The sequence below is a fragment of the Neocloeon triangulifer genome, unplaced genomic scaffold (genome assembly GCF_031216515.1).
Source record: "Neocloeon triangulifer isolate White Clay Creek 2 clone unplaced genomic scaffold, ASM3121651v1 ptg000006l, whole genome shotgun sequence".
NCBI classification, from domain to species: Eukaryota; Metazoa; Arthropoda; class Insecta; order Ephemeroptera; family Baetidae; genus Neocloeon; species Neocloeon triangulifer.
The window spans coordinates 1,898,332-1,925,344 of NW_026775549.1; the positions used below are offsets into that span (position 1 = coordinate 1,898,332).

Consider the following 27,013-nt stretch of genomic DNA (forward strand, 5'->3'; position numbering starts at 1 on the left):
CAAAAGCGTCGGGTCAACGGCGGTGCACCCTCGGATCCTCCGAACCAGATGGTCAGACAAGTGCATGCGCCGCGGCGTAGGGCGTCGGTGCGTGGCGGGTGGCGTGCCTGCGACTCCCTTTCAGTCTGCAGCAGGATGGTCGTCGAGGCGCCCGCTCTTTTCGGGGGCGGCTCCCACCGTTTCGAACTCAATCTGTCAGCCCTGGACGAAGCGGCCCTGGCCAACCTGACCTTGTCCCTGCACGAGGTGATCAAGGACTTCGCCAGCAGCATGTTTGTCTACCACGAGCCGGGCAACGTGGCCCTCATCTCGTGCTACGTGCCGCTCTTCCTGCTCGCGGCGATCAGCAATGCTCTTGTCATCGGCGTCGTTTCCAAGTACAACCACCTGCGGAGGTAAATAAAACTTGTTTTCAACCTTTGGAAGTGAAATTGTGTACTTAGCGTTATTTATAAGTTTTAATTAAAATTATTATTTCTGTTTGATGTAAATTTTTTTTCAAGCGCTCCGAGAAAACCTTTTTGATGAAAAGAGCCACCGTTTTTTGCAATCAACATTATTTAGAATTCACAGCCCACAGGAAAATTTTTACTCTCAACGCTTGTTAAATTTGTCTCAAGGGACACAAGTTTTGTTGGATAGGAAGGAAAGAACCATTTCATCAAGTTTCTATATTGGAGAGATTGTGAGATTGCGTTTGAGATCAATATTTCATGCAAGCGTGCTGAGCAAGTTTAATATCCCGTTAAAAGTTATTAAACTTATCCCTGCTTCCACTCTTGTACGATTTGCTTTTAACGCGCAAAATGAAAGATGTTTCAAAAGTACTTGTTGCTGTTCATTCAACTTGAATTTAATTGGATCAAATTACGAAGTTATCGGCCCCAAAAAGGGGAAATTCCGAGTTATTGGCCCTTGCGATTCAGCAGGCCTGTCTACTACCGCTGATGCCTTTCCCAAGAGGGATGATAAACAATTAAAAAAAAAAATTAACGTTCGCCCGTATCTTTTAAAGGTTATTTTAGGAATGCCTAAAACAGTAAATTAATTTACTAGTCATTGTAATTAAAACCAATTATATTCTTTTAGAGAAGGGTTCAATAACTCAAAATTGACGGATCAATTTTGAATAAGACTCCACAATCTAAAAGCAAGACGAAAACTTGATAATTGCTTATATAATTATAGATTAAATTTTTTTGTATCCACTACATATTCTCCTGTAGATAAAAAGAATTAAAATTAAGAACGCAATGAAAATTGAACTAAATTATCTGTATGCATCTCTTGGGGGCCCAATTAATTAGAAAAGAGATAAATCTGATTTTTAATTTTCCTCGGCAATAATAATTATAAATAATAATAATAAATTCTAAATTAATGAAATTTTTGCTCTTAAATGTGATATAATATCGGACAATATACTTTTTCGCGCAATGAAAAATAGGAAAAATAGTGTATAACATGATTTTCTAACTGAATTTAATAAACTGAGAAACTACATATTAGTGTACAATCATGCATATAATCTACAGTCATACATGTACTGAAAAATTGAAATAGGTTTTTTTTGAGAAAATTTATTCAATCTCTGGAAAATTCAACGCGAAAATTGCATCTCTCCATAATGAATTTCTGAGCCACATTCACTTGCCCATTAGTGATGAAGCAAATTTCTCAAATTATAATTTACAATAATATGCCTGAGGGAAATTCTGAGCTTGCTTTCAAAGGACAGTCAAGTAAATTATGGAATTATGCTTTCAGGGCAGTGAATGGCTCTCCCAGAATAGCACTCATCTGCCCTCTCATAACTACGGAGCACTTTGGTTGGTCTCAATTGAACTTAAAATTTCTCGTCTCATTTTCAGAACGCGCGCCACACTTATACTAATTCCTCTCACATTTAATTAATTTTCAAAAATAATAAATTACAGCACTATACATAGTTTTTAACTCAGGTTGGAAAAAATTGCTAGTTTCTCCTGTTTCAACCATGTGTTGACTTAAAAAAAATGACATGCTTTCAATTCCGGAACACTTTTTTTTGCGACTAAGTGCAGTATTTTCGGAGTCTAGCGGACAAGAGTGGCTGGACCAACCCTAATGAGACTTTAAAAAAATTGTAGCAACTCATCAAAAGAGAAACCGCATTTTTTCATCACCAACAACAGCAAGCTCCATTTTCATCACCAAAATAATCCTTTTATGTAGCAAAATGAGCGAAGCGGTCGTTACGCTCCAAGGGAGACGCTGTCAGTTGATTCTTTCCCGGATGAATGGAGATTTTAATTAAGTTTCAAACTAAATTACAAAAAAAAAAGAACAGAAAAAGTCAAATATATGTTTTGCGTATTGTTAATGTTAAAAAAGTGAAATAAAAAGGGTTAATTTGGAATAAATATAACATTTTAACCAATATTTGATCAATTAAAATTTGGAATTGAAAATTAATGCTGGGTTTTAACATGCGCATACTAGTAAATGCGTTTGCAAGATAAATAATCAGTGGACGAGACCTTGCTGTCACACAGGCGTGGTTTAATTACTCGCCGTGGATAAGGATGAAAATCAATCAAACTGTATTAGTAACGTGATCAACTAAATCCACCCACAGCTGTAATTTCAGTCGATGTGCCGCGTAGTGAGAAAAGTTTGATGACGGTCATTATTGACAGCCACGTTTTATTTAATTGGAAACCAGTTTATTCCAACGCGCCGCAAAGCTCCAGTTCTAATGAAGAATCTCCGACTCATTCCAATATAGCTATCATTCCTTCTTCATAAAATTGATTTCTTTTTTTACTTCAAATAACTCATCATTTTCAAACTTGAACTCAAATTTTTCTGACGCTTTTTATAACTCACAGCTGCAATATTTATATAACTTCACTCCAAAAGAATGATCTTGAAAATATAATTTGAGAGTGAAGAAGCTAAAAATGAAGGAATATGATATGATAAGAGTTCGTTCATTTATAATTACATTCCTACCCTCTCTTTTTCTCGTTTCATCCATTATGAGAAAAGTTTTGGAAAAAGATAAATAAGTACAGTGTGAGGAATACAATATATTAATGAAGATAATATGGTAGAGTTATTCTCATATTTCCAGGTATTTTTTGGAAAAAAATATTTCCTGTCTTCTTAGAAAGTAATTAATGTCTCATTCACTTTATGTTATTATATCTTCAAGTGTTCTGGAATGTGCTGGGTGCACCTAATCTGTTCTGCATGATTTTCGCAAGCATAGGAAAGTCAGGATTGGTCAGGATACAAAAATTTGTAGCCACCATTTTCATCTCGAGTCAGACCTGTGAGCATCAATTCAGTCACCATAGAACAACATACTTGGAAAATTGGATAAATCTCCCTCCGGTAGCCACATGCCCACACAATCTCGGTTCTCGCAGGGGAAAGAAATCTCCCCTGTCCACTACTTGACCACCTACACTGCACCCATGATTATATTATTTCGTAAAGAATTGCGTGTTCAACCATCTGGGCTATAAATGTATAGAAGAGATTACATTGAACGACAAGTTTTTGCTGTTAAATTTTTCGTCGGGAATATTATTGCAAGTAGTGTTGGAATGAAATATCGTACTGATCATGATTGAAAAAATTATTTTTTATGGGAAAAAACATTAATTGACTATTTGACTAACTGCAAACCTATTTCATTACAGCTCATTGCTTTTCAGTTTGAAAAAAAAACTATTGGACAAGGAAAAGCCCTGTTTTTTTTTTCATTTCATCAGCAAAGGTGAATAGTATTTCTACCATCATTTTTTTAAATATGATAAAAATCAAAAAATACTTTAAGAGAATTTTGCTTGTCATTTGAGTTTGCAGTAAAGAATTTAATTACATCCCTTTTGCCTGGCTGCGTGGGAATCAAAATAAAACAGGGAATGCACGCTTTACACCTGTTTTACATTATTACGCAGTTTGATCAGCCTCGCCCACTCAACCGCTTCATGCCATACACGTACAATCCGAAAAGGGGATTTGTGTCGCTGGATACACCGCGATGAAACTCGTCGTATCATTTTAGGAACCCGGGTTGCCCAGGCCTGTTACCTCTCATATGGTCACATATGCACGTTTCTCTTACGAATTTGAAATTCAGTGAGCTTCACCACAAATCCCGGCGGACGAGAGCTTTGGCAAATAGGGAGAAAAATGAGTATAATATATACCATGATATTGCCAAAGGATGACAAGATATTTTATGGTTTGCGTTTGAAAATTTTCATCTCTATGCGAAAAATCCTAAAATACACAAGAAAAATGAAGAGGTTTGTTTGGTTCTGAAACTTGAAATTGTTGATTTTTATCTGAATTCTGAAGTAAAAATGGACGGTTATATATAGTTTTGATTTTATACAAAGTAGTTGATAAATATTTATAAATAAATAATTATACTATTTTCTGTATTAAGTGGTTGAAATTATCGGCCGCATAAAATAGTTAGAGTCTGCAGTCCGCAATTTTAAAACAATCGCAAGAAAATGGTATTTTTGAATTGAGATTTTTTATTTAATTTATTGAATTCAAATTTTCCAAATTATTTACTACTGATTGTTCAATCAAGTCATGCAAATTGATGAAAAAAAAATATGAAAAAAAGAGCAGAAGGGTTGTCACACCTAGCAGAGATCTGCTAAAACGCCCAACTTCGATCAAAATACGGTCGCCATGGAAAATCTGTCTTGGATTAAAAAATAAAAAATTATTCAATGAAAAAATTTCACGTTTCTCTTTCTCACAATCAATAAATGTTAGTCTTCCATCCCATCAAATAAATTGATTTATTTAATTACAATTTTTGACGTTAATCCACTTTACAAGTCAAAATTTGTTTACGCGTGCAAAGTCTCTTATTAAAATGAATATGAAAAACTGAGTGCAAGTTTTGTCCTTCACTTTAGGAAGCAACCATTGTTTTACCTTTTCTATTTACCGTTATTCCTGTAAGTTAAACGCAAGGTGTTGCAAAGTTTTAGAATTTGTTGATGACAACCCTTAAGGGGCATACACAAACCTCGTTTAAGGCGAATGCTGCGTTGATTTATTATAGCTAATATATCAAACTCTCTTTCAAGGCTAAACTTTGCCTTACGCTATTTTTCCACCATCTTCTTTTGTTGATATAACGCACATGGTACAAAGCATCCTTTTTGGCATAATTAATAATAAAGAATCTTCGCAGCAGGGAATGCATCGCATGTTTTGTTTGCTAAATTTTATTAAGAGGAGAAAAGAAAAAAAACATCTGTGCAAAGCTCTATTGATCATACTTTTGTAATTTGATTCCACCCAAGGCTGAGAGCAGCTCAAACATTTGTTTATCAGCTGCTTACTATAATTAAATTTCGACCAGAGTTAAAAGGAAGGCAAACGCAAACAACGTTTTCTGTTTAGCTTTATATGCGTCTTCTTTATTAAAGAGAAATTGCTACTAAAAATAACATACTGGAACATTTTGTTAATCTAACATGAAGCAAATTGAAAGCGGAAACTTTAAGCAACAAAAACGCAGTGCGCACCTTTCTCGAGGCCTCTCTGCGTTTTAGTAACTCGTTTGCTAGAGGTTTATGTTTCTTCAAATTTGTCATTTTATTTTCTTTCCTTCTCATTCGTTAAAAAATTGGCAATTTAATAAAAATATATTTTTTATTTCTAAAGTGTTACAAATGAAATCAGAAAAGTACGGAATGGTGTGCATGGGTTTGTTGCATTCAGACAAAACATTTTTATTATTTGCAAATTAAGTTTATCACAAAAGGCAATCTCTGCCTACATAAAGATACATCATCATCTAAATATATAAATGAAACACTACAAACAAATCGTAAGTTGAAAAATATACTTACTTGAAAAGTATATTTCAGAAAAAATTAATGTTCTCGTTAAAATAACATTTTTTTTTCTTATAATTATTTTTATTTGTCATCGTTTTTTTATTATCATTGGCTTAATTATTCCTTTAGTGGTGAACCTAAGTTATGCCAAAATGCAAATTTTTGCTGATTGTTTTGCTATCATTTCCTCGACCATGCCAAGTTTCAACCAAATCCTACAACCCATACCAGACACTGGTCAGATACTTATTTTTAAATGGTATTATATTAATTATACTATATTTTAAATAAAACTAAATTACGATACGAAAGAAATGTTATATTAGGTTCTAAAACCTTTTTATGCTTGGACAATGAGTGTCACAAAGAAGAAAATACATAGATCAAATTGGATTGATGCGATTTCCTCCAATTTGAAAATACGTTTGCACCATAAAAGAAAATCAGGGGCTGGTTGCATAAAGCCAGTTCCAATTTTTCCTTATACCAACGTGTCTGTATTTCACACTAATGATGGGTAGACTCGCGTCAAAAAGGGGTCAAATAAATTGCATGTTTTTGCCAAGCATCCCTCTCGTTGGCCCTACAATAACTCAGGGCTTGTATAAAATGAACGTACCTGCTGGCTGGCGGCCTTAAGTGTATACGTGACTGCCAAAACTCTGGCTGAAAACACGGTCATTTTTATTTTTTGTATAAAAGGTGGTGCGCGCAACCCACACACTTTCACGCACCGCCTCACCTGACCGTGTAGACACTTGTGCACTTAATGGCTTTTCCCTCACCCGAAAAAGCCCCAGTGGAACTTTTCATATAAGAATTACTACCCGCGGGTGCATTTTCCATCAGCAAAAGGCTGCCGAGTAAACAAACTGCCGGGGACTTTCATTTCCTCCAGCGTCTGTTGGATTTTAATGTAATCGGTGAGTCTTTGTTGAGCAAGGGAAGAAAATTGCTTTCCGCGTCGACAACTCCTTCAGCAAGGCTAGGCGTAATTTTTCCTCGCAAAATTCAATCAGCAAGGGGGAATTTGACGAATAAATAAAAAAAAATACCAGTGGAAAGTGAGAGCAAATTAATTTGGCAACACTTACAGTTCTGAGTGAGGAAAGTTCAAAAGCAGATTGCCAGGCTGAAATAATAAACTTTGCCGCGTGTTTGCTCGATATAACCGTCCACAAGTTTTATTGCTAACAAGTTTTTAAACTGATCTTAATTGGCCACACTGGCAAAGTATAGCAAACATTTTTGAAAGACTAACTGATTTTTCAAGAAAGGCACTTTGATCTTTTAAAAAGACCAGTTTTTCGAGTAACTCCTTCATCAAAACTTTTGTGAGCATATTTTTTTGCATTTATATTTATTCCGCGCATGCATTGCATAAACTCAATAACAGAAAAAAAATAGAGTTATATTGATTATAATTTTCTCCCATTTAAGAAAACATGCACCTATTCAATCAGGAAAATTTCTTTGACGCGCTCAAATTGTGGCAAACGGCAAAATAAAACGGGACTTGTCTCCAACATTCGTTATTTTTCGCTGAACAATTCATAACCAGTCAACGAGCACAAAATTAATTGGTTTTTGGGTAAATATAGGCACACAATAGAAAGTCTGGTCTCACATTCTGAATCTGATGTTGCCAAGATTCTTTGTTAAAGTGAATTTCTGTGCATTTAAAATAACTTTAACGCTTTTTATAAGTGTATATGTTGATAAAAAGAAATTAATTGGATTTTGGCAGGTTTCAAAATTTAATTAAATTTTGATGCAATTAAGGTTTACATCGCTTTTTCATCTATAGCTGAATCTAGCTAGTGTATACATTTATTGTGTGTTGTAATAAATTGATTTAATTAATTTTGTTTGGATATGAAAATTAATTAAAATTCATTTAAGAATACAAACATTTTCAGCATTAATTTTATTTCAAAAAATAAGGGGAATTAATTTGTTTTAATGTTTTTGTCAACAAACGCAATTCAAATGATTTTGTAATATTAAAAATTTAGATTTTCAGTTTACGTTGAATTTGATAATGTTAAGCGGATAAAGTTGCGAAATTCCAATGATAAATTTTTAATACGCATAAAGCGACTTGTGATAAATAAATGGCGTAATCGTAGCAATTGATTTTCTACTGTCAAACACAAGCATAAAATGCGAGCAACAGGTTGAATGGAAAATGATGAAATTCTAGTCAAGTAGAATTACAAGCGCGGCGTCAGAGCCAATTTCGCCACTGATCCCTTGCGCAAAGTGATGCGGAGAACTCATCAGTTTTTGCCATTGATAAGCGCTCGATGGGGGCATACATGAAAATAGCACAACGCTCTCCATCAGTTATCGCGTGCAAAATTAATATCAAGCACGCCAACGCACTTGACGCAGCTCCCCGCAGGCTTTAATATCGAGCATTCTGTCGTTGCACCCTCATTTCGTGCCACTTCAAAGCACCACGAAAATCACGCCCTCGCGCAAATACTAGAATTATGCAATACACGAAAGGCGTAACAGAGAATTTATTTGATGATTAAATGTAGGAGTTGATGTATGAAACTAAATCAAGTTTGTGCTCGGAAAGACTATGATACGGATGTGTCATCTAATAAGGGATGTGAGGTGTTCCAATAATTAAGCCGCTGGCAAAAGGAGTGTTGTTGATGTTGAGAAGGGATCCCGCTTTCATAATTATTGTAACAAAAGCAGCCGCAGTGGAAATATTTTGTCAATTTCTTTTTACAAAGTTTCAATGAAATTTAATATTAAAAGAAAAAAAAATTATACATTTTTATCCCTCTGGATTACGAAAGAGAAGAAGAAGGATTCACAATTTTTTTTTATCAAAATCGGAGGGAAGAGAGGAGGAAATATCGCAACCTGAGTTTCGAGTTTTAATTAAGCTGTGGTCCGCCTTTCAGTTTGTGCGGGAGCGTGTGATGTCCAAAAATAAATTTATTAAAAGGTGCTAGGGGGCTAACGACGGAAATTTTAAAAATCTGCAGTCATGAACGAAAATTTGCTAATAAAAAGTACCATTTAAATATTTGCTCTATTAGGGGTAAATAAACTTAATACCACTAAAAAGTAATGGGAAAAGAATACGGTTTATACTATTAGTAGTTTTTTGAAAATATCAAAATTTATTGTCCCTCAATGTCAGAGTATCAAGAAAAATGTTGTGAGAATTTGGAAATGAGAATGTTCTGCCTTTTTCCACTCCAATTGACTGGAATGTGAATTCCTCATGTTCACCTGAACGCATTCAACTACCTGAGCCTCTCAGAAATGGGATAAAATTGAGAAGCTTTTTCCTCGTGAACACTCTTATTTTCCTTTCTCCAAGTAGATTCTTTTTATAAAAAAAATTCAAGCTATATTTCCAAAAAAATGTTTAAAAAAATGTCATCTGGAGCGAAAAAATATTTGCCTATTGTTGTTAAAAAATCTCTTAAAATTGAACTAGAGAAAAAGTTGCAGACTTTTTTTAATCAACATTAATTTGAACATACCTTCTTTACATTAGAGGATATCTGAATACTTTCTGAGACACACGCAATAAATTTAAATTGAAAAACAAAAACATCTCCAGTTTCCGTAAAATATTTTCCTTTTGTGCTTATGTAAATGTTGTCCCCTTCACTTTATTTAGTGGTTTTTGTTAAGAAATTTAAATTATTAATTATTCCTATTAATTATCTCCAGTTGGGCAGAGATTGCCTTGCCTTGTGGCAAACCAAAACTTCATTTGCATCTGTAATTTTAAAATAAAATAGCATGTAACTAATACATAAGAACCAAAATATTCAGGTCTCATACTGGGTCTTTTAAGAAATGCATATTTTCAAAAAGACCAGAGGCTATTGTCGCTTTAGACGGGTTTTAAATAGTTTGATCTGTAGTTGAAAATTGTCTCCCATGGAAAATACTAAAGTAAGGAAGATTCAAGATTTAGAAATTCTGGAACAAGTTAAGAGTAGATTCTTAAAATGGCTCAAAATATACTATTAATATTGTTATTTGTTGGTCCAAAATTTCACATCACATTCTTGCTTATGTTAAATTGTTGAAAACGATTTATTTGAAATGAAAAGGAATTGTTGTACAAAACGGCACCACCGCTAGTAAGAATTTTGCTAAAAATGCCGAGATCAAAAGACCCCAGCCGTCGCAGTGAGCCTGGTGATCGCTTGCTATATTCATGAACTTGTCATCGCACCGATCTATTTATTGTAAGAGAGAAATTTGATTTGCCGTGGAATGAGGTTTCTGAAAATTATCATCGTGGTGTCTTGAGCAATATTTGTGCTTTATAAATTATATGTAAAATACCCTTTACTAACTGCATGAAACGTGTATTTGGATTTCTCCCTTGGTGCCTGAAAGTCTGTGCTCTGCGACTGGAAATGAATAATAGCCCTGGTGTAGGTGGATATAATACAAATGGATGTTAGCGGGTTTGAGTTTAACCAAGCTCTGGTTGGCAGCTTCCTCGGCTGGTTTTGCGTGCCAAGACTACAGATCCAAGCGGCTTTTAGTCTCAATTCTTTAATGAGCGTCAGCCGTACATAAGCGAGTACGCCCAGGCAGATGGTGACGGCGAGCCGCAGTTCTCCCAACCTTGTATGGAATGAATTTTAATACTTTTTAATTGAAAAAGCGACAGCACCACATAAAATTCGTTTTGCGAGACTGGTTTTAAGCTCCTAAGCACGCTGTTAACATTTATGAAGGAAACGTTTATAGACAGAAATATAAGGAACAATGACATGTAGTTAAAACCCAAACGTAAATAAAATTTTATTCAGCAAGAGGAAATCAAATGGTAGTATGAATAAAAATCTGATGAGCTGCTGTTTCTTCTTTGAACATATTTTATTTTATGTGTCTTGGAAAAAAAGAGATATAATTCAATATTTTATAAACTATATTTAAATTATACAATGATAAATTCCCTAGATTCCTACTTTTATTATTATTATTATTTTTTCAGTTTTAACAAAAATTAAAGATTTAAATGTGATATAATTAATAGAAAATAAATAAAAAAGTAATAAAAATAATTTATTTGTCATAACAAAAACAAATATTTTACTAAAACAAAAATTTTACTTTAAAAAATTATTATTTATTTTTAAACTAAGATTATGATATTTTTCTCCCAGTTACCCTAATGCGGAATCGAACACAGAATAGACTCTGAAATATTTTTATCCAGATCGTCTAACAATAAATATCAATGAAAATTATATGTGCAGAGAGAAATCAAGGCTAATCTCGTTTTCAAAGTTTATAGTTTTCCCAAAGGTTTGCGCTTCTGCAAATTCTAACGTCTTGCAAACTTATCAATGTTGAACGAGGTGAGCTGCAAACTTTGTCGTTTCACACCAGTAAGTTCAGTATAAATCTCTTAAATGGATTTCACTCTTCTTACAAAGGCAAAGTACCAAACAGGATAGAGCTCGTTTATCCGGAAGCTCTCCTCTTGAGTTTCGAGACTTTTCTCGCCTTATGTCCTTTTACTAAGCTCGCATCCATTTCGCGGATCTCCATTCTTCTAGTTTGCAGAAGCGAGACTACTAGCCAAAGTCGAAAAGCATCCTCCACATTTGCAAGTTTATTGACTCACTGTAGAGCAGCATTCGGTCTGCAAAGTATGCGTATATAAAGCGATTTTTTCAAAGAGACAATTTCATTCAAAGCCACGAGTGACGTACAAAATTCGCGGATTTGTCATTTCCATATTTTTTTTATTCCTCAAAACATGTCACCTGCTGCTTGATCTGTATTTTTCCCACTTTTGATTTTATTGGTTTGCTAATACTTTGGTCAATGAAAATCGAACCACAGCATTTGGCAAAAACCTGATCCCATGTAAAAGCGGATGAAAGTACCCATTGATTTAATATTTATTCTTGTAACAAGCACTTCCGGGAGAATAAAGAATGAAACAATAAAATTTCATTTCATTTATTGTACGTACCCAGCGATCCAGATAAATGAATAAATTGAAAATTCCGACTTGGTAATTTTAATTAAACAACGCTTAATCATTCAGAAATTTCAATTAATACTCTCCAAAGGCTTGAGTGCATGAGGCTTGAATCTGATAGGTATGCGGCAAATTGATTAAAATCGACTGATATATTTTCCGCGATTTGCCAATAAATGCCTCTAGGGACGAGGAGCCGAAATGTGGGCTCGCGGTTGATTATTGATGGAGCGCAGATTCAGCAGAGATGATTGATTGTCGAGACCCGTTGAATAGACGCCAGCAAAAAAGGGAATAAAAGAAGAATGGCACCATCGCGTATAGTTTGGCACGTCCTGCTTCGATGATGATGATGGCGGACAATAGAAAAGGACGCGTGTCGAAGAGGATCTTGTCTGGGCTAAAAGGGATCCTTAATTGAGCAGCAAGGTGTGTAATTAATTAGCCCACGGTCGCATTAGCAGGATGTTTTAGGACGGTACAAAAGCCGCCTCCGGGCGCACCAGATATACTCGCGTATTGATTTGCAACGCGGCGGCGAAACGCCCGTGTCGTGAGTGAGGAGAAAAAATTTGCACCCTCACGTCCGCTCTTGTGTTATATATGAAAATATCTCCGGAGGCAAGGTCATCATCATTTGTTATCCCGGCCGTTAAAGCCGCGGATTGATTGCCGAACCTCGGCGCGCTTCCAATTATTTATCCGTAGGCGAGTGTTAAGATTTTCCGTTGCTTTGTGATTAATCTGAACCTCATGAGCTGCAATTTCGGAAGGCGTTTGTCAGACGCGTAATTTTCTTTTCGCGCGCAGACTTCGTCTTTCTCTAATAGAAAGTCGTAAAGTGATTGATGAACGTTGATGGCGGCTCCGGACCAACTCACATTTGCAGACAATGAAATATAAACTTTTATTTTTCACGTCAATAAAATCCGGCCAGAACTTCACCGCAACTTCTTATCATTTGAAACGCTGATAGACGAATTTTATGTTTGATATAAATAGCGTCATCTTTTATAATTACTGATAATTTTATTAAATTTTAGGACCATCAATATATCTTTGAAGATAATTTACTCTTAGCACAAAAGAATGACTCGAATGACTGAAGCTTTTTTGTATCCAAATATTTTATAAAAGCATTTTCCCCCACAAAATTAATCTTTTAAAAGCTCTGTGTAAAAATGAGGTGAAAATGGTGATTTGAGAGTGTTTACTAGTATAAAATTTGCCTCTTCTTTGCCATCAAAATCCTAAATGAACTCCTTTCAACCAACAAAGCTAACAAACTTCCACGCGCACCCGTGTTTTGAGAGAAAAAAGTGCTGACGTTATAAAGTGGCTGGTTGTTTGCTGAACCGTTTCAATTTGCGCAACGGCCATGGATTATGGAAAGTTTCCCGCAGAATCACCGGCAAAACACAAGCCGAGAAGCCAGCAGATGACGGTGGTGGCTTATGTTTTTGGCATTAGGAGCGTTGCCAAATTAGACAGTTGAGCTGGGAACAAAGGATGTCGTTATGTTTGTCTCCTCCCTGTCACGCAGTCCCATTTAATGCAGCACCGTATCTCATCCATCTCTTTTTACGACTATAAATTTTGAAGCACATTGTTACCTAGGGGCAAACGGATCCACCACTAATTCGTCTCTTTGCAAACAATTCTTTTTTGCACTCATAAATATTCGAACTAGGATTAGCATTTTTTAGTATAATTTGCATCAACTGACTTTATTGTGGGAGCAGAAAACACAATATTTGATGATATTAATATAAAAAACTATGCTAATATTTAATATTTCAAAGATTATGGAATATAAATAACAAATTTCTTTTATTAATGCAAAGTAATTCTATTAAATTTTATATATTTTATCAATGAATCCGAGAAAATCCAACTGTAACATAAAAAAATTTTAAATTAATATTTGTATGCTCTATAAATGCCTAACAAATTAATTTGGGATTCATTTATTATTTGTTTTGACTGAATTCAATTAAAAAATCACATAAATAAGGATTGAATTGTTAAATTTGATATTAGTTTAAAGCAATGAAATAAATCATTTCATGATTTTCCTGGTTTGATTCATCGTCTTCTGATCGTCGTGAATTTAATATTAATGTAGACGAAGATGCAAGATACAAGTTTCAAGTCCTGAAGGAAAAGCAGCTTTCCAAACAGTGTCATTTCAAAGTTGCTTAAAAACATCGCAAGTATCTCCAGGCGGCGTAGGCGCGTCCTTTTATTAGAACAAAGAAAGCTCTTTCTAAAATTAACTGGATACGCGAGAGTGGGAAGTTATTTGTTGAGCGGAATCAGTGAGGCAGCCGAGTGGGTGGAGAGAATTATGTTATATGCTACGCATACTGCATATTTAACCAGGAGGCTGATTGGAAGTGAAATTCTCTGAAATTTGCTTTCAGCTCAATAGTCATTCCGTGTACATAACTAATTAGGCAAAGTGTAAAGCAAATTCAAATTCGTCAAACATTTCGCAGTTTTCATAGCGGTCCAATTTGGCGCGAGATATACAACCCGCGCTATACCAACGATCGGCAAAATGCCTAATTCGCCTTCCCCATGTAATCCAAAATGAACAAAATGAAAATAAGGTTTTATTGGTCACTATTTTTGCCGCTCGGCAATTTGGTTCACGATTAATATTAATAATTTACTGCCTTTGCTTTGTTCCAGCGTGACGAATTATTTTCTGGTCAACCTGAGCGTGGCTGACCTATTGGTGACTTTGATCTGCATGCCTATGGCTATCGGGCAGGCTGTGAATCGACTCTGGCTCTACGGCGACATCATGTGCAAGCTCACTTACTATTTACAAGGTGATACGATTCTGATTTTTGTCATGGACTTTGTTAGTAGAACTTTCCTATTGTTACATTAACAATATAATATGAAAATTTATTTAAATTTTGGAAACACGAAAAAACCTTGAGAAATATAATTGATGTTTAAAGACATGGATTTTGAATTAAAATGGCTTGAATTCCTTTAATTAAGGTCCATGCCATCATAAATTAAGTTTCAACTTGTTTAAGTGGCCCCTTTTTATTTTCATAATCTATATTTGCAAAAATGACTTGTCTTATTATCTGCGATCATTGAGCCTATTTTTTAGTGGGAAAAAGACTTTAACGCTAATCCATACGTGCCATTAAAAGGAACTTTCAACACTAAAAAAAATTAATCCACTTTGTCTCATCTCTTTATAGACCGCTTTTCAGTAATAAAATCCTGGTCCTCTGAAAGCATTGTGACCCTACAGAGGTGGAAAATTTGAAACATTAGGATACATCCCTGAGGCGGTGGCTTAAAAGCTTTCTCTTGAATGTGCTAGAGGGGTGTTTTTTTCTGGAAATAGTATAGCAATCATCGCTTTGACGTACCCGAAATGTGCATGGGACGTCTGAGACAAGTGTCTTTAGCAGTTAAAACGTTTCGCGGGAAAACTCGCCACTTGAGAGTAAAAACTCGTACAGAGAGCTACGTGATTTATCCCAACTTGCCGTTTTTAATGGGATTGGAGTGGAAACGAGCTGCCAGGGGCGAGTTTGTTGCTACAAAGAGGAGCACTCTCCTTCCCTTTTCCTTGGGCGAGGCTAAAAACTTGCTTGAAGTGATCTTTTTTCGCCGTCCACTTCAATCATATCAAGCTCTTTCCCATGACAAAAAAATTAACAGCAAACTAAATATATTTTATAAAGAGTAATATTTTCTTTAAATAATCTGCTGATTGTTTGGTATCATTTGCATATATAAGTATAAAATTAAAAGCAAAATGCTTAAATTTTTTCTACTTACTTACATATCTAAATAACTCCTCAAAATTAAAAGCAAACTGATTTTTTCATCTTTAATTGTCTTTTCCTTCTTGGGAAATATTTCTTAATGCAAACTTCTGCGTTGTATTTATTTTTGTTATATTTTTTTCGTCAGTTCCTCAAGCTTTTTTTGTGTATATGGAAATTCAGATATGCTGCGTAAAAAAAACCAAGGAACAGAAAGCTTTTCTTCTGTCGTAACCCCGAAGAAAGAGCGAAATACGACCGCACCGTAGAGACAAGCCTTATGTACTTACTGAGAACCAGATAAGCCTATTGTGTTGCCACAGCTGAATAAAATGTGTTCACGATCCTGGAAATTTTAAAGCTTAGCCATCAAATGGCTGTGATTTTTGTAAAACGGATGCTATAAATTATATCTAAATCAAATTTCTGATATATTCTCACTTAAAAGTCTTGAAACAAAGGTCAGACCAAAAAAGAAATAATATTAATATTTAGATTTTCATAAGCACCCGAATTTCTTATTTTTTTTTTCACTCAATGCGAATTTACCGAATTTTCTTTTATATAAAGAAAGGAAATGCGGAAATTACACAGACCACAGACCCAATTCACAAAAACAGGATCTTTGCCTAAAATCATCCAAAAGATTATCGGATTTTGTTGTGTTCGCTTGAGCAAACAAATGTGTTAAAGCGAAAATAATCAATTGTATTTCATGTGGAAAAATATGGTGAGGAAAATCCCCTCTCCATCTAGATGCTGTTCAATTTCTCTCTCATTATTATTCCTACAACTCCGGAAATATTGTTTTACTAAATTTGTTAGATTGTTAAATTGTTTATTTCTTAGAACAATTAAGTGTCCTTTGTTTGCATTAAAAATTTATAAATCAAAAGAAATAATCAATACTGGGATGGACGCGTTGAGAGTTCAGAGTGACTAGAGGTATATACATTATTGAAAGTTCCAAAACTCCTGGGATCATTTTGCCTTCTACATAACATAGCCCTTGAACCTTGGCACGCAAAGCACTTTGAGTAGAGTTGTTTGACGGGCCTTTATAACTCTCCAGAGTTTCTCAGAAAATTCCATGCTTCGCCAGTTGTATAACCCTAGATAATTAATCCTTGATGCCTTTGAAGGTTAAATAAGACTATAAACCTGAAATTAAAGATGCATGCTACGTTAGAGACTATTTAACGGCAGAGATTGAGGAACTTTGCGCCCTACCGACCACATAAGACGTCCAACTCAACGCACTAATCTGTGTTTGCAGGTGTGTCCGTGGGTGCAAGCGTGTTTACCATCACAGTCATGAGCATCGACAGGTACCTCGCCATAAGACACCCGATAGCATTCCGCAAAGTGTTCAATAGACGTTCCACAATCATGGTATGAAAAAATGTTTTTTATTACACTTGAAAATGCATGCCATCCTGCAAACTACACCCACATTTTCATTTTTAAAGATATTTAATCCGCCTGACGATTGAAATGCAATCCTAATAATTGGAGCCTTTGAAAAAAGTTTTGATGTATAACTTTTTTCCTTTGTGTTCAATATTCAACAATGATAAGAAACATGAAAATAAAGTAATAATTTTGCAAAAATTTAAAAAAGCCGATTAATTATCGTAAGAAAGCTTTTTAAAAGCCACATCTGTTTAAAATAATAACAATTGTTGTTTAAAATTCAATGAATAATATGATGTTATATTATATTTTATTTAAACTGACTGAGTGGGACATAAAGTACTTACATTCAGGACAAAAAGGCATATTCATTCTGTCAGTCATCTCGTTTAAGCTCAATATTTTTTAGACGAAACTGAGCCAACCGTGTCACAGAGGCTTTTGTTGATGACGTTTTTTGCTACATTCGTGATATTTCCTTGAGACGAGGAACTTATTCCCTCGGTAGTCAAAGCCTTCAGACAGCTCCAAAATGAGAAAAAGAATATACCACTGAAAAGAAAATCCTCAGATTCTAGGGAATAATAAGATTTCTCTTTATCTCGTAAAATGAGGGTCCTTTAATTCAAATAACACCATAACGCTGCTTTTGAAAGAAATCTTTTTAATACAAGCAGATCATCTGCGCTCCTCAATTATGAAGCAACCGTTTTATTTCTTCTGTCAACTTTTTCTACCTTAATCCAGTTTTCAAAAAATAAAGACTAAATTGGTGATTATATCGGATTATATATGATTTTATCCTTTTTTTTTGCTCAAATTCACCCATGGAAAGTTAAAAAAAAAACACGTGAAAGCTGCAACATAAAATAAATGGAATGGACCAAAATTTTCATTAATTGTGAATTTGAGTTTTAAAATAATAAAATAAAATAAATGTCAAATACACTCCATAGGAAAGTTGTGAAAATTATTTCAAGTTCGTTAATTTTAAAATAATTTTTAATTGAAATTCCCAAAAAATAGTTTTCGTTGGTCTTAATGCTCAAAAAATTCATAGCAAATATTTTCCCTTAAATTAGGGAAACTTTGGTAACAATATTTTTTAAAGGAGATTTGACTCAAATCTCACCTAGATAATCACCATTATAATTTCAACCCTCTCCCCTAATTAAAGAATGAGGTTGTTGTTATCAAAAAATAAAAAAAATAATGACATAATATCTTTTCCTTGTGATCTTCTCAAGGGTGAAAGGAACCTTATTTTGATTTTTCTCAGAATAACATCATTACATTTGAATAGGCGTTGATTACATCATCTGTAACTTGCCGCAAATTCAGAAAACGTCGTCTGTCTCTCGTGCTGAAATTTATGATTATGAATGAAATTATATCCTTTTGACAATCTTTAATATTAATGAGCGCGGCTTGAATTGCAGGTGATTGTAGCGCTGTGGGGAGTGTCGCTGTTGCTGTTTGCACCGCTGCTTGTGGTGCGCCAAACTAGCCGGGTCATGGTCGAGGGCACTGACCATCAGTTGTCCTTCTGCCTGGAGCAATGGGGCACCCCTAAGCACCGTCGCTCCTACAGCATCCTCTGCTTCGTGCTTGTGTATGCCGTGCCCGGATCCATTGTCATGCTGGCCTATTCGCTAATGGGTCGTCGTCTTTGCGCCGCCAGCCTTTTGCAACAGATCGACGCAAGTGCGGCACCGGGAGTGTCGCGTTACCAAGCTGGAGGCGAGCGACTGGTGAGGGACCGAAAACGCGTGGCCAGAATTCTGCTCCTCCTGGCCATACTTTTCGCCTTCTGCTGGCTGCCCTACAACATTCTGAACCTGCTGCTGGACCTAGACGAGCAACGACCAAACTCGGAGCAAATCTTCGCTCTCCTCCCTTTCACCCTTTTGCTAGGACATGCAAATTCCGCCATCAACCCTCTGCTGTACTGCTTCTTGACACGGAACTTTAGGTATTTAAAACATCTATAATTTTCATATTTTCTCATTTGTTAACTCTTCTGCCCTGGAACTTGTTTTAAGTTTAAGCTCATTAGAATTTTGGAGCAAATAACATTTCTAACGAGATGAGCGCGATAAAAAAAAGCTGTCTTCTCATATTTAAAGATGATAATTTCTGTTTGTTATTGCTTTCCTTTCTGAATTAAAATGATACTGAAGCATAAATTGCAATCAATGATTGTTATTTGTGATTATTTCATTTTTTATCAACTTTTTTAATGGCTTTTAAACTAAGGGTTTTTTTACTGCTGCATGCAAAAGTACATAAATGCGCAAGTATGGCTGAATTTGAAATAGCGATCAAAAAGTGCAAAATTTTAAGGGTTGAAGCAGGGTTTATTTATTTATTAATTTGGGCAGGATATGATGCTGAACTTTGTAAATTTCATCCCTTGGGAGTGCAAATATATTGATCTCGAGATAAAGTTTTGGTTTATTTTGATATCAAAAATGAATATCTAAACTGGAGACATACTATTATGGAACGCTTGTTATCGTGTATTAAATTTTTTTTTAGCTCGTTTTAGAATTTAGTCTTGCCTTTTTCTAGAAGGGTTTCTTGATTTGTTTATTGTTTTACACTGAAAAAAAAATATATCGTGCTTTACTATGATTCAACTACCGGTTTTTCATGAGCTGCGAATTATTTTGACAGAGATGAAATAATTATATTTTTTGAAATTATTGGGGTTTGGGGGCTATTCACATGCTAATTTAATGCCAGCAATTCCCATAAGTTAGCTTAGCGTGTGAATATAGAGGATTTTAGTTTGGAATTTGGATTTATTTTAGATTTTTTCCTGACTAAAAAACGTGCGGAATAATGAATGGCGTGGTCAAAATCAAGATACCATCAGCCAATTATAACGATATAACTGATCTTTGTTGGCTTCCAGAAATTATTTGTATCTGCGCTATTTTTAAAGACTTCATAAGTTTTCCTCTTTAGAGAATCGTTCTCACCACAATGCCACAAAAATTTCAATAGTATTGACAACTTTTCCTGTCCGACTACACGACACAAGCCAATTTCCTCCCGATTGTGCAAACGATTGCTCTTTGTATTTCCGTTGGCAAAAGGATATAAATTATTTTGTTAAGCGACTTTTAAAGCAGAGTTTTATTCTTCCAGGAATACGGTGCGGCAAATGTTTTCTCCCGTTTGTGCGTGCTGCCGGGTGGAGGACGCGGGCTCCGCTAACAGAGCTGTGATTTCCCCGCCAAACCAAAACGGCCACGTTTGTTCTACATACCAATTTCGCAGATACAAGGTGAGAAAAGTTCATGACCACCCTTTATTATACTTTCCCAAACTAGCTGTAAGTGAATGGCGAGCGCTGATGAGAAAATTAATTAACATATCTTTATTTTTTTAGTGTCAGGCCAAATTTGTTGGTTTCAAATTTAAAATGCCAATAATTGGCCTGCATTGAATTGATCTTTTAACACCTTAAATTTTTAGCGTAATAGTGTTTCGAAACATTTCAGCGATTATTATAAATACTTATTCACTAGTGCGTATCATATTTATTTTTTGGGTCATTGATAAATTGAACGTAAGCGTAATAAATTACTAAAGATAAAAGCTATACCTGCTACATTATTTTTAATTTGAGAGATTATATTTAGAGATTGGTTTTAAACATTTTTAATTTCTTACAAAGTCGTGCAAGTTTATGAGCACTGAAGCTGAATGACAAAATTTGTGGATTTTCGTTCGTGTTCCAGTCATTTTATTCATGATGCCAAAATTATTTTTACCCTCCCGGGCTTGCATTAAAAGTGGGTCACAATGTCTCAAAAGGAAATTGAGTTGAATACGATTGCCGAGTAGCTGATGCGATGTTGATTAGTTTTCTGAGAAAATTTCCGCTCGATCCCAATTTGAAAATCAGCAAGACTGTTGTTGCCAAACGAAGCGCGCCTCAAGAACGCGTCATGTGACGCCATCACATTGAGCTTAATGAGCACCAATGTTTGAAGCAGCACAAATTGCTGGAAAAGTTCATCGCTCAATTCACATGCTATTTACTCCTCGAATGTATTTTAATTAGTGAAGCGAGTTTGCAAAGAGGATGAGAAGCTTATGGCTCCAAAAGATTTTAGCATTGGAGAGCTAAGCTTTTTTCAAAATATAAATTATACATTCATATATTTTTAAAGTTAAAAACTTCATAAAGAGTAATTAAAAAAAATACGCAGGTTGATTACATAACATCCCAGGAACCAAGAAAAAAAAGATCATTAGAGATAAGAGGGAATAAAATATTATTTTTATGATAAATTTAATATTAAATTGGAGAAAAAACGACTTGTAGGTTACTAATTGGTTTACTAGTGCAACACAAGAGTCGACCGTCACACATTTTTAATAAAAGAGCTCACAAGAATCGCCCTAAGCCCCAAATTACCGATCTAACTTTTTTCCTCATTCTACGTTCTTTTCTTCTCTTTGCCAAATATCTGTGCAAAATATGCTCTTGCGCGTTCGCTTTGAAATGCTTTCTAAAAGGCAATGCTAGTGTACAACAAAGGAGAGTTTGTATGGTTTTTGACGACTAGGGTCTGTGGATTCTCCCGCTATTTGAAATTTAACCCTCACACACCCTGCACAACATGTGATAGTTTACAGTTTTGCCAAAAGTTCTAAAAGCTCTCTTTGATCATTATTCTGAAAGTTAAAATCTTGCGCCACTTGAAAATTGACAATTGAAAATATAATTCCAGTTTCTAAAAAAATTCATATTACTGGTTAAAATTTAAGTTTATTAATAAATCTGTTAGCAATCGCTGAGAATTTTATAAATTAAAAACATAGTAAGAGATGAAATGAATTTCTTTAAATATATGTATTTTATTATTATATTTCATTTTTCATTTCAAATAAATTTGCAATGGCCCTACAGTCTACGTCAATATTTCAGCTGTACCAGCGAATAAACTTTTTCCTTTTTACCTTTGATAAATAGCTCAGGAAAAAATAAATTTTGACGTGAAAATATCAGGTAATTGGAAATTTTACAAGTTGTTTTCTTACTCCATTATATTTAAATTTTAAAATATTAAGAGAAATCATTAAAAAAATTTATATACAATAATTATTCCCTTTCATTCTGATTTTCATTGTTTTCACCATATACTCTAATCAAATTTAAAACCCCTTGAAGCCTTCATTGAAAAAAAAAATATTTTTCTTCCTATTACCCTGTTGCTGACCAGCGACAAAATGTTGAGATAAATACAAGGAGCATCTGCTTTCTTGCTACTCTTTTAATAATTATTCATATCCATGTGGAAATGCATCCTTATCCTGTTCGAGATGTTTTACAATTCAAAATTCGCCTAGAATGAAAAAGGAGGGAAAAAATATTTGCTGGATTCGCTTCCATCAATTTAAATTTTTGAGCGAGAATCAACGTACGTGGGTTTAAAAGGAAAACATTCATTCGCGTATACTCGCGTGTAGGAGATTTTTATTTTTTCAGGACCAAAATTTTACATACAGGTGAGGTGAATCCGACTATATATGTGCAAGTTGGGCTATAAATTCGACCAAATTTAGAGCAGCTATGCCGGCGGATGCAACAATGCCCCTGGTGAAAAGGCGTTCATAAATTTCAATTAAAGGGAGGTGAAAAACAGCGCGTGGCAAAACCTATATAGACCAGCTGCTGCTCGTAACTGACGAGATTGTTAAATTTGCCTCTCTCCACACTGATTTGCATTGAAACAAGGGAGAGCTGGGAGTGAAAATTATTCAACTCATTTGACCTCCTAATTTATTCAGTTAGACATTTACATTTGACTAACGAAGTCTATATATTTACATAGGAACAGGGAACGGAACAGGCTGGAGGAAGTTGCAGCGCAATTACCTGGCACGCAACTCATTATCTTTCATATTGTAATTTACTTTTTATTTTCTGCTTTAAAATATGATTGTAGTGTAAAAAAACGCACGCGCGAGCGTATCACCAATTTTGTTCACATTTATTTACTCTAAATATCAGCAACAACGAAAAATGATTTGAAGAAATTGATACTCGAGGAGATGATCATGGAAATGAAGAGATCGGGCTTTTGCTCGTTGCAAAATTGTTTTTATTCAAAAACATAATGGCTCTACCAGTTTCGGTCAAGGTCTGCGACCCTATTTCATGAGCAAACGCTGACTATAATACAAATTAGCGCGTCTACTCACGAAAATGGGTCGCAGATCGTTTTGGAAACTGGTAGAGCCGTTTGCTTTTGAATAAAGACAATTTTTACAACAAGGAAAAAGCCTATTTTTTTCACTTTCATTTGGATTTACTTTTTATTAAATAATTTTACAATGAGAATAATGTACAGCCCGTTTTTCAATCCCTTCCGCATAAGCGTCTCTTAATTAATTGCCTTTCTTATCTCTCTTAAATTTACAGAGTTATTTAAGTTTCACGAGCCGAAGCATACAATTATTTAAAATGACTGAAGCTCGAGAATTTTTTAAAACTTAACATTAGTGATGTTTACAAGAGAGATTAGAATTAATATACGTAAGTTCTAATTAAATTTAATTAAGCTATATGAAATTTAAAATCTCAAAACGTTGAAGTCACGATTAATAATTTAATTTCAAATATTAAATTAAGACATCAAAGATTTCATTTTTTGTAATTAAATGGATTTTCATGATTTGTTTCTGATCGCACTCAACATACTATAATATATTATACATACACTTTGCAAATTGATGACCAAATATCCTTGTTATTTGCACGACTACACATTATCATGAATGTTGTTTCAGCTTTCGCAAACAAAAAGCAAACTTCATATTGATATAGTTGTTGGTGCTGGGTGTGTATGATATTCAGAATTTACGCACAGAGCGCCAAAAGGAACTTAAACGCACAGGCATTATTTATACACCATACGTGTATATCTTCCTGTTCATATATTCTCTTTGTTTGGAACCACAAGTCTATCTTTGTCGTCAATATTTAATTAAATACTCTTGAAGCAATAGAGGAAGGCTTGCCAGTCTTGACTACACATTCGCACAGTAAAATAGATGGAGCAATTACAAAGATGCTGAGATGTTTAACCATAATTATAACTCTGCCAACCTCATATACATGTAGTACTCATTGTAGTGTGATTTTATTTACCTCTGTATTCAATTCTTTGTGGATTTATCTCATCTTGATTTTGAACCCAATTAAAATTTTCTTGAAACTTAAACGCAAAAAAATTATCAATGAATTTCGAAAACTCCACTTCCATAGTTTGATTTCATGAATCAACGCTGACTCAAAATTCAGGAAAAATTACTTAATAAAAATAATGAATATATTACCACTCTTAAATAACATAATTTTATTCTTTGCAAATCATGAAATCATAATAAAACTAAAAAATATAGGTCTAATTTTCCGTCTGCTTTTATCAGCTATGTTCAATTCAACTATCGTTTATGCCCGTACTACAAAACTGTTTGATAAATAGCAATAAACCGTCTGCACGTGCACACTTGTCAGGCTTAAATTTGTTTACAGTTACAAATTGTATTTATACAACGTTGCTCTTTCCGGAATCTTTTATATAAACAAGGAAAAGATTTCAGATTATTTCGTAGCTTGTTTGCTCAAAGGTACGCTAGCCATCCCTGTTGACTGGAATTCAAATCATTTTTCAGTCTGCATGTATTAAGTATAGTGATATGAACGTTTTGAAAAGTCAAAGTGTATTTAAATATTTTCATTGACTTAAATTTAATTTTTTTTTATGTAATTGATTTGCTCATGTAATTAAGTATTAAATGGTAAATAATTTAACTATTCCAAGAGAAGTAGAATTTTTCTAATAACTTGGAATAGAATTGAGAAATCAGTCATGTGATTAATTATCGTAAATAACAGATTATATTTTTTTTTTATTGCTGCTATAACATTGGAGAAATGCCACTCTAAAAAAGCGTATTTTGAATTCAATTTATATCTTTAATAACGAAAATCGATAAATAAATTGTTAAGTAAATTTTGAGCTAACATTTTAAGCGCCGCATTAAGGTGCGTCTAAACTAAGAACCATATTAATTTTTGAATTTTGTGTTCGCAGACTCGGGTACCGATGGGAGCCAACGCCGCTCTGCGCGACTGCGAGCGCGACGACTCGCCCAACCAGATGAAGGCCAAAAGCTCTGAGTTGGTGGAAATGCGGAGCCTGAACAGGGCCGGTTCTAATCCCGGGGTCGAATGTGCGGCGACCCACTCGACCTCAAGTTACGCGCGCGGCCGACTGACCTACAGCTCGTCCAGCGGCTACGACTCTTGTCCGGCGGCGCTGACCTACAGCTCCAATCAGGGCAACAGCTCGAGCACCCTGGCCTGCACCACAAACTTCATCGACCACAGCCCGCACCGCAAATGCTTTCTGCGGCACTCAAGGCACTTGTCAACGCCGAACGATTCGTCCGTGCCCATTTCGGCGCAGCAGTGCCACTTTTAAAGAAGGGCTCGTTTTTTTATCGTTGGCGCTTCAACTTCGCTTTAGAGACTTGGCTAATTGCAAAAGTCAATTAGTTTGACGATGATGGTTGGTGTTAAAACGCTGCTGGTAAAAATTCATTTTGACTGCCACGGGGAGTTTCCACGGCTCTCTGTGGAAGTTAAACTTTTACTTGTTTTTGCAGATTCGTTTTATGTTTGCGCTAATGTAAACAAGAACAGCAAGGCTGATTTGAAAATTCTATACGCGCATTTGATGTGACAACCTCTACAGAGCTATTGAAAGGGATCCAAATGGCTAACCTGGCTCAGGTTAATATTAAATCCCCTGGCCCAGCAAGCAATTTGAGTTAAGCCAGGTTAGGCTTTTGGATCGCTCTCATCTCATTATGTTTCCTCAAAATAAACTCAACTACAGGGATAAAAAAGTTTTCAAATACATCTTGATAAATTGTGACGTAGAAATGAAAAGAATACGGCTGTGTGTAAATTTGAATAATATCGAGGCAATCAAATTGCTAAGTAGTTCACTTTTTTGTTATAACGCAATTTGTGCGTGCTGGCGCGGGCACAAATAGTGCCAAAAAGGTAATGATAATGAGGGTTTTGACTGGCATTCCAAAAAGGCTTTTTATTTACTTCCTATTTAGTAGTAAATTGTGTAATGGGAATCCAAATTTAATCGATTAATATCCGCCGATATCCGCAATTCATGATAAAAAATATTTTTAATCATATGAAACAAACTGAAACAAACGATGCTGATAATCTTGAATAAAAAAGATACCTTTTCTAATTTGCATTAATTTAATATGAAAACTGGTGAAAATCTTGCAATGTTCATGCAAAATAGTTTGCAGGAACACTGCAATAAGAAAGGTGTTTAATATTGATGGTTAGATTATTTTCTTTCCTAGAATATTATTTTAAGTTACCAGCAAAATCAACTGAGAATTATTTCAATCTTGTCTCAATGATGTTATATCTGCCGATCGAGTTAGCGAAAAATAATTAATTGGTTGATTTTGCTTTTACGCTGTAAGTGTTTTTTCTGTAAGATTTTTTCTTATATTTTTTTTTTTAATTTCTATGCATCTCTCATACAATGAAAATGCTCTGACAATAGGAGCGGTATTTTATTATTATTATTTTTTTTTTAGTAAAAAATGTTACTGCGGTTCTTTTACGTTAATTATTTTTTATTCTTTAGACAAATAAAAAAGCAAAATTAGCAATATTTTACCATTTCATATGATTATTATGCTTTAAATTTGCAAACCTTTGGACTGCATTGCACGTCACCTAGCAATTTCCGACAGCTTGTTGATTGATTGATTACTATGTTATTGTGTACATATTTGGGTGGTAATTTGCAAGCTTTAATCGTTTGAGGATGCAAGCAAACATCCTCATTAAGCAGCATCTC

At 34.7% G+C, this 27,013-nt stretch overlaps 1 protein-coding gene across 1 annotated transcript; it reads left to right on the top strand.

The window, feature by feature from the left end:
* Positions 1 to 25,839, top strand: LOC132194304 (orexin/Hypocretin receptor type 1-like). The gene is made up of 6 exons (XM_059615481.1): positions 1 to 395; positions 14,557 to 14,699; positions 16,942 to 17,057; positions 18,518 to 19,050; positions 20,232 to 20,370; positions 25,199 to 25,839. The coding sequence occupies exons 1-6, from the start codon at positions 49 to 51 to the stop codon at positions 25,586 to 25,588; spliced, it is 1,668 nt and encodes a 555-aa protein (XP_059471464.1). The 5' UTR covers positions 1 to 48; the 3' UTR covers positions 25,589 to 25,839.
* Positions 25,840 to 27,013: the final 1,174 nt, after the last annotated feature.

Coding starts and splice junctions, on each gene's coding strand:
- LOC132194304 (XM_059615481.1), top strand. CDS start 49: ATGGTCAGACAAGTGCATGCGCCGCGGCGTAGGGCGTCGGTGCGTGGC. Junction 17,058..18,517: donor ATAGACGTTCCACAATCATG/GTATGAAAAAAT, acceptor CTTGAATTGCAG/GTGATTGTAGCGCTGTGGGG. Junction 20,371..25,198: donor ACCAATTTCGCAGATACAAG/GTGAGAAAAGTT, acceptor TTGTGTTCGCAG/ACTCGGGTACCGATGGGAGC.